The following is a 14,772-nucleotide window of genomic DNA, read 5'->3' as shown; positions in this document are numbered from 1 at the left end:
TCATTAAAAACATCATAGAAGGAAAGCTAGAAGGAAAGAGAGGAAGGGGAAGACCAAGAAGAGCTTACATGGAACAGATTAAAGAAAAGGTTAACGTCGTGTCTTATAGGGAAGTCAAGGAATTGGCCTTTGATAGACTGGAATGGAAAATGCTACACCGACAAGAGCGTGGCTCTTAAATTGATGATGATGATGATGTAGCAAGTATATTGTAGAGCAGAGATTTAAATTGAATTTCAAGTTGTTTCCGGCGATGGCGAATTTGGCGAAAGTTAATATGATCCTAGTAAAGTTAACAGTAAAAGTAACTTTAAATGTAGACTTCTTTTTTTATGAAGACGGGACTAGAGGAGAAGATGTAACATATTAGGTCAAAGCACACGTAATTTTCGTAGTTGATATAGTTTACAAGCGTAGGTGAGGTTATCTGGAGGCCACGTAGGACGTAGTATATTGTAAGTTGGTACAAACAGCTACCCACGTTAGCTTTACGTACACAAGGCTTGGATCAGGTTCCTACTGGTAATTCGATGCGACATACCTAAGGTGTACTCACATTGTTCTGTACTTCATTTCAATAAAATTATACAAGTAAAACATGTTACAGAATATAGAGCTAAAGCAAACGAAGATAAAGAAAGTAGTATTACACATGAACTAAATACATTATCAAAATTTTCAATTAGAGTAAATATTATTGTGACCGATAACCCCGTGTGAAGATAACGTCAATAACAAATGAAACAAATACGCAATATATTGTTTGTGGTCTGCGATAAATCGTGGATAATGATATTTTAAGTCGTACGGATAGAACTAAATGTGTGTAGCGGGAATTGACAGTTTTAGTTTTAGTACAGCTGTTGCTTGAATTTGCATTTATCTACAAAGTGATACAATTCAGATTACCATGCAATAAGCAGTAAACAATAACTTGCAAAACAAATTCATATTTCTATTGTCCAGATCCAGATGTAGTGAAGTCGTTAGCTTAAGGAATGCTTTATTAGACGTAATTGTATGGAACAATGTGATTGCGCCTTTAACCACTGGAGCCCTGCATGATCGATCATCAGATATTGCAAGACCGAGGTTGTTGTTGTTATGAAACACGCGTGCATGTATTTTTAGCGTCGTTTGCATGCAACTTATTAGATTAGCTTTAATCGGTTTAATGCACTCTACATTCGAGCCTGTTACGTCGAGTGTTCAACGCTCGATTTATTTTTGTTTTCGTACGCGAAATTGTTTTCCTTCGTGTAATCTTGCGATATCCAATGAATTCCTGCGGTGTGACTCAGTTGTTGAATAACTTAGTGTTGTTGGCAATCGTTTCGATAAGGATACACAGATTATTCATTTTTTCTGAATAAAGGTCTTACCATCTGGTACGTGAAAAAAAGACATTTTATTTTTAGTACCTAAATTAAATCCCACTTGAGAAAGATAGTCTATTCCTCAAATGTTTATTTCCATAACGTGACCTTGTTTTGTTTAGTGCGGGCTTTGCGCAAATTGGATTTCTATGAAGTGTAGTATTGCGTTACATTGGAGCCATTTGTATCATTTAATAGCTATTTCCTGTTCTCCGTCCGAAAACGTTTTGTTGTTTCCCCCGCTTCCGCAATCGATGAAGATTTCCCCCAGAAGGCGCCACTCGCCCCAGAGGACCCAAACACGTCTCTATCTAATAAAACCATTAGCAACCCACTACAAGTACATCTATACGGTGGAAATACTCTTCCTCATTTGGGAAAAGTGTTTTCTTCGACGTAAGTGATTCTGATGGTTTTGCCAGCTCTGACTTAAGCTTTAGTAACATCTTCATGAGATTTATTTTTCCTTTTGACGACGAACTAACGTAAGCGTGACATTTATTCCGTGAATCACAACACTTCACCTAAATGTGAAAGCCAAGTTTGTATATTTTAATATTTTTACAGCATCAAAAAAGTGCCACTAAATCACTTTATAACGGCTACCCGTCGTTTACTAACTATTGTAAAAATGTAACTTAAAAGTCAACTTGGTGGGCGACCGGCATATTTTATCAAACCCACCTCTCCTATAAAGGCGTTTTCCTATAACGTTGCATCTTTTATGGAAATATTTCCCAGTCGGTATAATGAAATTACTGTCTTCGATGTCGATATTATCCTTCGTGTGAAATACGACTGCGGGGTACTGTAAAAAAGCAAGAGTTTATATAAGCTGAGAATCGCTAAAGAACATGATATATTACTGAAACGAGAGCATACCTACGTATAAATCAAGGTGTCTTGTTTACGATCTTTTAAAATGTCTTCTTTAATTTTGTGGCCGTTAAACGACCATTGTTGTAGAGTGTCTCCGTGGATTCACCGATATGGCATTACGTAAAGTGTTGTTACTATTGAGATAAAATCTTTATGGTACGCCGTGGCACTTTCGAAAATAAATTCTCTGGCTGCTTCCTTGCAATGCGATCTCCAGTTCATAAATTGTTCCCGCAACTTTTCCTATTCGTTTTGCATCTCTGTATATTCTCCGGCTACAAGGAAAAAATTCTTAATCAAAATTCTTTCAAGTATTTTTATACCAGTGGCTTTATAAATAACTACTACCTTTGTACTCGAAGTTCCAGCAACTACAAATCTTGTAACTTTATCAAATGCCTTTTATTTATTAAGTACACCAAATTACTACAATGTAGGTGGTGTATTGTTTAGTAGCCAAATGAAATATACAGAGGTGTTTTGTACGATTTGACTCATTCATGCTTACGTGCAACTAAGCATTCATTCATTTGGATATTATTTGAATGACTAAATCCGTTCTTATTATAGTCACCGATTAGAAACGCAGTGAGGTGATTAGCCGCACCCGCTGACCCTTATCAGTCACTCTGATACGGTCGATTAAGCTATGACGCTACAGGATGCGAGCCCATTCAGACTATTCAAGTACTACGCATCAATACAGTACCAGTTTATTTTGATGTCAAAGCCGTTCTATTCTGCCTCTCATTGAAGAGATCAGACCTTGAAGGTTCTCGGTGAAGTCGTAAAATAATCGTTGGGAGACAGATGTTGGAGAATACTTAGGCTTTGTTGAGGTTGCTGTTAGGATTTACAATATTACGAGTTTTGTTTAGCAGACGGTACTACGCATAATACGAGTTTGATATATTGTCCTTTGAACGTCTGAGTTTTAAGAGGCTTGTTAAGAACTTCGGGACTGGAGTGTAATCTGATATACTTTATCTAAATATTTTTCTGTTTATTGACAGAATGATCGAGATGAAACGATAATTAAGTTATAGGAACATAATATTTATATTAGCTCTTAAAATGTTTATAGGCACAAATTGTATCGATTCTATACTCCGAAATTATTTTGAACTTTTGTCTATCTAACCTGTCTATCTAACGCAAAACAATACGTTAACGAACGAGGCTATTACTAGGAACGGATGAATCGCTTAGCTATTCACAGTCATTACTGCTATGTTTACGAGTGCTTCATTTACTAACCAACTACAGGTGTTTATTACGCCTAATATCTATTATTTACTACAGCTTCCCAACACATTATGAGATTTTAAAAATTACCTCATCATCCAGTCTTGTGGAATAATTATCTTGCACCTAGGGAGTGTTTCTGCATATTTTGCACTTGGATTTTGAAGTGAATTTGTATGGTTTGCAATAAAGTTAAGATTTTGTTGGTGTTTGTTTGGTTTCTAGTTTGAGTATGAGTAAAAACTAAGTAGATCAATTTATAGCAATGTCAATGCATGAGAATCGTTAACTAAATTTTAATAGTCACAGAGCGACCATAGATCAGCAGGTAGTAAATTTAAATGATTTAGTAACAGCTCATACACTCACGATTGTTATGTTACATAAGGTTTGATCGCGTCACGATGACCATTGTTATCGTCAAAAGGCTGTCATTATGTAGAAGTCAACCAAATAAAATGCCAGGGATATAAAACTTCTCGTACTTGACTATAAATTGTAGGAAATTACATTCAAAAACATAAAATTAATGCAAAACAATGAGTAACCGCGACGGAAGTACCAGGCGAGCAGCCGAGTGGGAGCGACCTTCAAGCCGTGACTCAGCAGTGCCATAATACATACTCTTGTCTCCGTTTATGGCACCTTCTGTCGACTCCTTATTGCCTGATCATTATACATATACATCAGCGCTTTGATTAAATGTTAATCGCTTCCACAATTTACTGACAAGTGTAATGACGTACACAGCACCGTTAATACGCTACAAATAATGACGTTCACCTCACACTTGGTGAAGTCTCTTCCACCACACATCATAGAGGTTCAACGTCACCATTATCTGGCCGTTGATTGATAGCAGACTTCCGCGCGGGCCCAGATAATAGTTATTTGTCCTACTTGCCCTACGTGTCTCGTCGTTAAATAGCACTCGACTATACCAAAGTCCTGACTCCTGTAACATTTCACGTCATGTAAAGGAAAATATCGTGTTTCATCTATATGTGGCGATTTGTAACATTATACGCTTCCTTAGCTCTATAACGTTCATCTCGGCCATTTGAGTCTCACTCGGAACATGTTTTAATTCCATTAAATGTTAGTTTACAATGCTGAGCTGTATATTTAAAAGAAAAATTCTAACTTTTCGTTATTATGTCACATTGTGTCTGTATGTTGAGTCACTCGGCTGCATAGGAACATTGTATTGTTTTTCTGCATCACAGCCATGAACTCTGGACGAATGGTCTTTTGTCGACCTGCCCTATTGTCTTCCTACTGAAATACTAAAGGCGTCGACTTTTTACAAGTGGTTTTAACGCTTTATAGCATTGGTATCTACACGATAGCGAAAACATATCTTCAAGTTTACACCATAAAACAAGTTTTCATAATCGTTACTCAAACGTACATAACTTGTTATTTACGGCTCTAAAATTTCTCGTACGAACATATGCATTAGTACTGGATCCTACCCACTTAAGAATGTTTTCGTTTTTATTGCTTCAATTGTCTGTTGCTCCACTCTCGGACAATTACGTAAGCACCTTGTAATGTCGTGCGTAGGGTCGATGCACTTACTACTCTCCAAACACTGATGACTGATGTCCAGAACATAAACATTATTTTCTAAGTACATAATTTATTATTTATGCCTTAATTTTACGATTACCTTTCGGTCGAGAATTCTAAAAGCTTCTAATGCGTTTGCATGATTTATCATACTGATATAAGTTATGTTTAAAGTAGTATCATTACTATAGGATGTTTTTGCTCTAAGCTTTGGTTCGTATTTACGCTAGATATAAATCTATTAGCCATTATGCATTCACATGATCACTTGCCTTATGATTAGCTATTGACTGCCGCAGGCCTGAATGATAGTTGTAGGAATTTATTGCGTTCATAACTTATTAAACTTGTATTGCTCTTATCTCTGCTTGATTTATTCATTGAATCATTTTGCATAAATTATATCTGTCTCCTTAGTCGTAAACAGGCGCTATTACTTGTCATTATTTGGTTCATTGAACTCTTTTATTGTTTTCACTCTTGCTTTTCGCGATACATCGTTTGGCACTTCATCAAGAATCATTCAAAATTAGCTCCTATTAGAATTATATTTAGTACCACTAAATACAAACATGTTGATTATAACGTAATATCTATGCATGACATGCGCGGGGTAGAGTTCGCAGCAATTATTCTCAGGTATGACGCTCGGTTGAACTAAATTAAACTTCGCAGACGAAGTTGCACAGTTTTAAATTAACGTGTCGAGCACTGGCCGCAGTGACACCGATGAACCGACGAGTGAGTCACTGTACACATGTCTGGTGGGGCCATATCGAGCCGTTTGTTTAAACTGTCTCCCATCATCAAGATGATTGTTTGGCCTGAATTGTTTAACTGCGGGTTAATGACTGTCCCTGACTCCTTCCGCGCCCTCCCCTCGAGAAAGTTTGTTGACATCATTTTTATACGTCATTACGTTAACTGTCTTCCTACGAAATTGTGTCAATCCAGTTTATGCTGCACATTTTCGATATAACTTTTTCGCTATACATTTCTCGCTTTAATGTTTACAACATTTCATCTTTTGCATGACATATCTAACTGTTGTCAGCTTTATCCGTAAATGATTTTTTCGAAAGGACGTTTCCGAGTCAATAGAGCGTGTATTTTGTGATACACAAATATTCACACGATACGGTAATATCGAGGCAAAGTCTAACGTGACCTTTCTGGGAATCGATACCGGTCAATACACTTCATGGTTGCCTACGTTTTCTATTTAAAAGGAATCGTCTTTTTAAATAGTTCCTCATCCCCAATCGTATTTTATAACTCTGTAGTAATCATATACGAGCTAATATAAATTTAGCATCCAATGTTCACACAAAGACGTATACTTGTTTAGATAAGCCTTCAGTAGCTGGTGTTTATAGCTTTCTGAGGGGCGTTTGTGTGCAGTTTAACCTTATCCCTACGATTTCGGTCGCCTGCCCTCCCTTTCGGGAAATAGGTCGGCTACATTAAGTAATGGATTTTGGTATTGCGACAAGATGCTTGAGGTTTATGCCCTTAATGTCTCTTTGAGATTACGTAATTGAAGTGAAGTGAATATAACGTATACATTTTAGATGATAATGTGACAATTATGTGTTATCCCATATCTAGTCTATGGAAATTCAACGACTATATTTAGCTCCTGTTAATTGAAACAACGTTTTGGATCGTCTTTGATAATGTAATTAATTTTCAATGAATTTATTTTCGGCTTCTCAAGTCTCCGTTCGTCACGGTCGTTACAAATAGTACAGAATATATTTCAGTCAATCTGAATTCATTATTTACTCTCTCTCTCTGTTTATCAATGCTTTATCTCGATAGAAACCTCTTACATTGTCAAGTCGAGTGTACCCAATTCTGAAAGGATTCTTGAGGGTACATACATTCACGATTGTGCTGCGAAATAAATTTTATAGGGGAAGAAAATATACCAATTGGAACAGAATTTACGTTTCGATGCGGATTTACCATGTATGGGATTTTATTTTCAAAGAGATTTGTCGGAAGTGTATTTTGGTAGCGATTTTTCAAAGCCGATGTATTACTTGCTGTGTTATTTGAATATGTTTCTCGATACGAGGGGTGAGTATTGGAGTCAAATAGAAAGTTTTAGTCTTGTTCGTGGTCTCCGTATCTTTCCTTGTATCCCCATTATTCATAGTCAGGTGGTTGCTGACCTGAGCCATTTGTTACGGGAAAGTGATTTGTAGCTCGAAACTGTACTGCGCTATTGTCGTGCATCTGAGTTTGACAATCATTTAGATTTTAAACCATATTTTACTTTCAGTACTTAAATTACTAATTTCAATTTAGCCCTCGGGATCTCCAATTAATTCAAAGCTTTTCATTTGAATATAAACATTAATTTTATCCAGTTTACTATATTAAATATTATCTTTCATTCCAGGAACTAATTAACTGTTCACGTTTGTTACAAAGTAGAAATTAATTGTTTACATTTAATTTACTGAATCTGTTCTCCTTCTTTAACGATTTTATGTTAAGCACCCGCTTAGGAATGTTGAACAAGTTAACTACTTCGCCTTAAGATAAAAAGTGAAAGTATATTCTAATTTCGTTGGGATATTTTAAGTCTTGGAGCCATTAGCGCGCAATCTCTCCGGTCTGAACAGATATAGTCTAGACTAGGTGTTGGCCTGACCTATATCGCCACTGACGGGGAAAGTGGCGCGCAAAATGTCGCTCCGTGCCTTTTTGTGTCACCCAATTGTGATGCCGCAGAGCCAGCAAAAGCTGACGCTAATTTCGTTAACATTTACTAACAACGCCTTACCCCGCGACAATATTGTACTACCCAGAATTCAGTTAGCGAAAACCCGTTATAGAAGCGCTTGCAAAGGAAATTAATCATTACATCAGCTAAGTACAGCTTTTCCTATTACGCTCCATGTTGAAATAACTTAATCAGTCTAAAGATTATGAGCCTGAGCGTCAATTTCCGTTCGAAAATAGGTTATTTGAAATCGAGCTCTGGTAACAACAAAGATTGATCCTTTGCAAATCCAATCTGTCAACTGTAGTGCGATATTGTGATCAAACAATGGAGTAGGCGCTACAGGTACACGTGCAAGTTTGGGGCGGGTGAATGTGATCCAGCCGCAAAGCCGTCGATAAGCCGCCATTGTCGAAAGCAGTGCTGACCGCGAGGGCGTCGATCGGACCCTCGTCAACTTTGACACAGGCATCCCAAAATTGCGAACAATCCCCACCCCGATACAGATATACACGCGAAACGAAAGGCTTATTCAGACGAAGCCTCGGTCAAGCAAGGTCTGCTATTTCTACTAAGGTCAGCCCTTGAAGATCGATAGACTGGAAATTCGGATGAATTAGCAAATTTTTGACCCGATACAAGGAGTTTCGTTCGTGACGTTGTGACGCGTGTCTAACCCTACTCACATTTCACAATCCACTTTCCTCAGTGAATGAATATCGAAATCCGGTCTCAAACATTTTCAAGATAAGGTCAACGACATTTACCTTGCAAAAGAAGTGCGTTACGAAATAAATCGATAACAATGTCTTGAGTTGCTTCTTAAATATCCGTCTGCATTCATTTCGTTTCTATCAGTCGGCTCACTAATGAGACAAAACATTAATATTCATTTCTTACTTCTTTTGCCTTTTCTTGAAGTTGCAAATAAATGGGTCATATTCGTTCGTCTAATGAAAAGCTTTTTCTGTTTCTTCTCTTAGCTTTTTACAGTAATTAACTAAACTGTTTTCATCGTGGAATGTATATTAATTGCTTAGATTATTTTTCCTTACTTCCTTATACGTAGGTCTTGAATATATACGTAAGATAATAATACAGTTGGTTCACAGTGCCGTACGACGGAGCTATCTTCAAAATGAAATATGTATTTCGGATGTTATTTATGAATCTACCGTTGACCCAAGGTCCTCCATAAGGCAATCCATTTCCGTAACAGGATACGTTCGATGCAATCTTGCTATAACCTAGTCATTTTCAACATTCCTATTCCTATATTTATTTGTCTCATTTCGCCTCAACAATCAACTGAATTGACTTTATAAATAGTCCTATATTCCTTTTGTACAATCAGGCCATAAATCACTTCAGTTATGTGTTATAACCTGAGGTCGAATAGTTTTCGAGTTTCATTTATTATTGTGGTTTCATTTTATGAGTCACGTTGGCGTTAGGTTGCAATAGTTTCGAGATGGTAAGATTAAAGATTCTGGAAAAGAAAGCAATAGCGTGGACGCAGCTTGCGTTAGCCTGGCATTCTTCGTATTCGACACCGCAACGTGCGGTTGTTGCAGTCATTTTGTCGGTCGTTCTCGGTCGGGAGCAAATCTTCACTTTATATGAACTCAGACTGCAGACAGACTTTAAAAGTCCCACAAATCTTTTTCGTCTTATCCTCCGTATCAGAATAAAGAATCTTTTTTAATATCTCTAACTGTCTGTCTATCGTTCACTACTCACATGGGAATGCTTTTTCATAATGATTTTTATATTAACGTTGATATTACAAAATGTTATTTTGAGTAACTTATCTCGAGATTTCCTCAGGGTTGTTTTAATTTACACAACCCTCGGTGCGAAGTCTGGCCTAAATAATTCAAAACGCCTCGGACGCGCAATCTCTTGACGAGTATGCAGCAATCTCCCAAACTCCCTCACGCAAATGCAATTCCGGCTGACAAATTGTCTTCCTTTGTCAAACTGACGCGAGAAATTGAGATTGATCATTTACCGCGATAAATAGTTTCTCTGCCGGAATCGACCGAAGTGTGGAAACACGGAAACAAAGCCGCGGTATCTGATTACATCTAGACGAACTACGGAACCGTACGTGCACACGCTAACTTTTGCACTCATTGTTCTCCGCGACTGCGCTTATAAGGGGACCCTTATCGCGGTCGCTCGCGCACGTGCTCCTAGCTTACTCTCCTCTAATCCCACCCGGAAAAAACCAATAACCATTGTTTTACGACTGTATTTACTCTGAATTCACTGGATGTTTGCACGAATTATCGTTTGTGTGAACAATCATGTTTTAACAACCTAATCTGACTCTTATGGCTTATTCCTCGGAACTTTCCGGTCGGTGAGGTCGTCTTTTAAGCACAAGTACACAGTAATGGAAGGTATGTGGTTGGTGAAATTGTGTGCGCTGAATTATTTCACGTGAGTTGCGACTTTTCGAGGCATGAATGCTCAACCGCGTCTCAATTAAGCCCGGGCGCCCCGGGGCACCGGTTGTCGCCACACTTTGTCTACATGAAATAGTGCTTTAGAAATTCCGCTCCCAGCCAGCAGCTGCATGTGAACGGTTGAAACAAAAGTAGGGCCTCGTAATTTATTCCGGATTGTCTTCAGAATCACGGCAGGTCAGATTTTACTTGAAAATTATTCCACGACTCTCCTGCTTTGACTCGAATAAATTCCACGCATGCCTCGAAATTAAGTCTTAAAAAGTTTATGTGTCTTGCCTGACTTTAAGTAAGGTTCACGGTAAATGATTACAATTACAAATTAAGAGGCTTGCTGCTGGAATGATGAATATATTTCTTGGAGAAAGCTGGCGTGGGTAATCTCCTTGAGCGGCAGATGGCAGCTTCTCTTTTTTGGGAAGCATGAAGCCGGGCGGGCATGTATAATAAATTAGTGTGCACTGTGCACTTAATTTGCTCGTTTGACGCGGAGACCTGTTAAATCGTGCGGATAATCCGATGTAAATAAGTGCTAAACACGTGTCCACGTGTAGCTCAGTCTTATGTGGGATCTAGGTTAAATCAATCCGAGAAATTTGGAATATTCTGTATTTCAGGGATTCTGAGAGTAATGGCCTGCAATTTCTTACTTTTTAATGGATTTAAGAAAGAAGGTTCTCAATTTCCCGTGACAAGTTAACTTATACTTACTTAACCAATATAAAGCATTACGTATGTATTAAAATATGAGCAACGAGTGTTTATAGGAAGTAGCAATTTGAACGCTCTGTCGCTTCTGCGTTGAATATGGGGGTGCAGTCAATTAAAGTTTGGTGCCCCGAGGCGCCAGTTGTCACTTCATATCCTGTCTTGCAATACGCCGGGGACGGGTTGAGCAGCGGGAGCGTCTACTACATGCAAATTAGTTGGCAAATTGTCACAGAATATAAAGCAATTGATAAAGGCTTGCAATTAACAGCAAAGGACTGGAACGGGTTGCCGCAGACTTCTGTTTCCAAAACATTATGTAGTCGTTAGGCCCAATGTCTTTTTTTAGTAATTAAATATCCATTGTTTAACTATGTGTCTGAAAAACCGGGTCTTATGAGGATATTATCTTGGAGTTTTTATGACTACAGTGAATAGGCTCAAAAGTGTACTAACAGGTGATATTATGGTCAAACGCGAACCAATAGCCATAAAAACTTGTCGTCGTTTTGCCTGTGATGCTGCAGTAAATCCACTTTGTTATATCATCATAAAATCCAATTATTCCGATAAAATACACGTATAAAATGTTATTCTGCGGTCCACCATTCCGTTGTATTCATTGATGCAAATTCAATAAATTAACCTGCCAAAACGAACCGCTCGCGACAAAATTGAATCCGGAGATAAATTTTGTATACCATATCTCGTAATTTATATTTCGCTTCCTGAAAAAGGTTAATCCCATTGCGTTTGATGAACTTGTTTTGGAAATCCATTAATATTGCTATGAATCAATTATGATGCTAAAGGTGTTCACTCATTAAAAAACGGAAAGCTGAAGTTGAAGATTTTTTTTTAATCGCCTTTAAAGTCTTACCATCAATCTTCATGATACGTTAATGTTTTCATTACGGGCCGACTGAATGGGGGCTTAATTTAATTGCAGATTTCGGTCATTTGCATTCTGTCCCTTTAAAAGTTCAGTGATTACCCTTGGCCATTTGAAGTCTACTGAATTTAAAACTTCTTAAGCGTCACTTGCAGGAGTTATATCAATTTGAGAGGTTTGAACCCTTGAAGCTTCAGTTGTCATCTTTTAAAGGAACTCATTAATGATCCACGACGCGGTGTCGCTTGCAAAGCAATATAAATGATGGGCGTGCTGTGCTACCCAAATAACGACTTCTCGTTATTAATTAACGACATTGTTCAGCGGCTCTTCAAACATTATAGCCTTGTCTAAAACCGTGCCAAAATCTGCAGCCTTTATTTATAGCATGTGAGGGGTTTTAGAAATCCTTTGGTTATTAATTACCGTTACTAAAATTTGAGTGTCTAATTTATCAGTATTTGTAAAGAGCTAATTTATATAATTTATATAGCACGTGTAAATCATTCCTTCCGGACGCAGGTCGAATCTGGGGAAGGTCACATTATTAGTATTATAAATAGCGGGTTGGTTAAGGGACAAAGCCGTCCCTTACACGTCATCATCATTATGCTGTGCTGACAATGTCTCCCTGGTCGTTAGTATGTAATAGATTGTTGGTAAAGTTTCACATTTATTTTCCTTGGGTCTTGGTATATTTCTGAAAGCTTTCACAGGAAATGTAGACATGTAACAGTGTCTACCTCCTTGTTGACAGTTGATTACAATTTGGAGTTCATTTTAGGATGTAATGTTCCTCGTCATTCCACTTCTAATTTTAGACGTATTTTATTTTTAGAAATAGTTTTTTTTTTTCAACATATATAAGAGTCAGAGTATATACAAACACAAATTACAAGAAGCATTATTTATTTCGACATCCCGACGAAGAGCAACTCAACGTCAACAAAAGCTGAACAACGAGTCTTACAGCAGGTTTAAAAATGCGCGACACAGGATGGAATTCGGTTAACGTACTCGTCTCCGCTTGACATAAAATGAGTTCAAATCCCGTCACAGGCAGATTTTTTCGATTTTCTGTTCGTCAATTTTATAGGTACTATGACAGAACATGGTCGACACAGACACATGGTTGAACGGAAAGGTCGGTGAGGTGTGGGTACTTAGTTTGCCTTGCGATGGATGTACCTTTGACTACCACAATCGGGATATCCCAAGGTAGACTATATAGTCGTGAGCTTAAGTTATGTCTATTCGTCTTTATCTTATAGATACTACGGTAGAATCTTTCCATCTGTAGACATAAAACATAACCATGTCTCCCTTGTTACAGCAACAAAAGACGAGCCTGACGGGGACGCCACCGAGTGCCGGGGGAGGCAGCAGAACGGCGGGGGGCGGGGCAAGCTCACCTACAACGGCTACTCGGAGGAATGCCTCGACAGGCTCGAACCCAACGGCAACATCCCGCACGATAAGGACTCACATTACGGTCAGTATCCGATGAACGATGACATTTATACCATTGCGTCTTCTTCACAATTGGCTCGACCATTATAGACGGCGATAAGGATCATCACCTATCACGTTGGTCCAACAGAAAGCTCTATAAGGCGTGGGTACTTAGTTCATCTTGCTACGGATGTACCTCTGACTACCCCAATTGGGATTAAGTCGCGAGCTTATGTTATGCGTCTTCTTCTTAACATTAAGTTCGGAGGCACCTAAGGGGTCTAACCTATGGGTTGTAATGTTCAAATTACAAAGTCTCCAGAAGGTTAAAAACGCACAAATTCCAAAATGTCCAAATCCCATCGATACATCTCTATTTGCCGTACCTATACGTTCTCGTACGAATTAGGCTCGTACGTACACGTTCAAGCAGCCATCCTTCCAAGTAGGTAAATATGCACACTGTTAGTCGTCTTAGTCCGGTGTTCGTATATAGTCGAATTCGCAAGAAATTGTATCCGAGCTACTTGACCGCATGAGGGTAGACCTCTTTTATTGTACGCTACTGCCCTCAGTCACGTGCAATCTCAATCCATTTCACTTCAGCTGTTCTCTTAATATCGTTGCACACACGTTTGTGATCTTTCCTGTCCACGTCTTTCGAGGTCCACGTCTTACAATACGAGGCACTACTGAGCTACCATTGGGTCAAACAAATATCAGAATCGCTATTGCATTTGGTATCAATGACGTGACTGCAAAGTCGAGAGCTATAAGTGTTTATTTATTATTTGAGAGTTGTGAGGGCCGGACTGAATACAGCCCGCGAGATCTTGACAAATCTACTGGACCTAAATCCCTACATTTAAAAATCCTCCTCTAGACCGATCCGTTCGAAGAGATCCAACGTCTTTTTGGGAGAAAGCTCCATGACTTCCTGGGGGTCCATTATGTGGCCCCCAAGTGTATGGCTTCTACTATGTATGAGAGCCTCACAGCTGCACAGCAGATGTAGTGGGGTCTCATCTTCAAGAGCTATGAGTGTTATAAGTCGGCTAAAGGATCGCTGTAAAATTGATGTTTAGAAAGTCAAAGCTAATAATGAGAAGAGATCGCTGTGACTGTTTTTAATTATGCAATGAGTTCTATCTCACGCTACAGTTTCGTTAGTTAGTTGGTACTATAACAACAATAAATCTTCTTTCTGAATGTGCTGAGCCATAATACTATTTACAATGGATACCCACATTTACTACAATAAATTTTATTTAATTTCATTTAATTTTCGAGGCTAGAGAAACAATATGGATATTCTCTATGAAGTTGTCGCTGAACGTTCAGTTTAAACTACATTTGAAAACTTTGTAACCTCATTAGCATTAAGTTTCCACCAACCAATTACCAAGATGGCGCGACGCATCCAAAAGTAAATACAATGAAGAC

At 38.4% G+C, this 14,772-nt stretch overlaps 2 protein-coding genes across 4 annotated transcripts in view; one reads left to right on the top strand and one right to left on the bottom strand.

Annotated features, from left to right (window-relative positions):
- Positions 1 to 14,772, bottom strand: part of LOC126372549 (15-hydroxyprostaglandin dehydrogenase [NAD(+)]-like) — a 349,480-nt gene that overhangs the window by 38,616 nt on the left and 296,092 nt on the right. The gene's annotated exons all lie outside the window — the stretch shown is intronic.
- Positions 1 to 14,772, top strand: part of LOC126372482 (cyclin-dependent kinase 14) — a 77,718-nt gene that overhangs the window by 31,908 nt on the left and 31,038 nt on the right. For all 3 annotated transcript variants that reach the window (XM_050018275.1, XM_050018277.1, XM_050018276.1), the window contains exon 3: positions 13,211 to 13,369. In XM_050018275.1, coding sequence (XP_049874232.1) covers positions 13,211 to 13,369 — 159 coding nt within the window. The remainder of the gene's footprint in view (positions 1 to 13,210; positions 13,370 to 14,772) is intronic.

This window comes from Pectinophora gossypiella, chromosome 14 (assembly GCF_024362695.1).
Source record: "Pectinophora gossypiella chromosome 14, ilPecGoss1.1, whole genome shotgun sequence".
Taxonomy (NCBI): Eukaryota; Metazoa; Arthropoda; class Insecta; order Lepidoptera; family Gelechiidae; genus Pectinophora; species Pectinophora gossypiella.
This window is presented reverse-complemented; position numbering and strand designations above follow the sequence as displayed.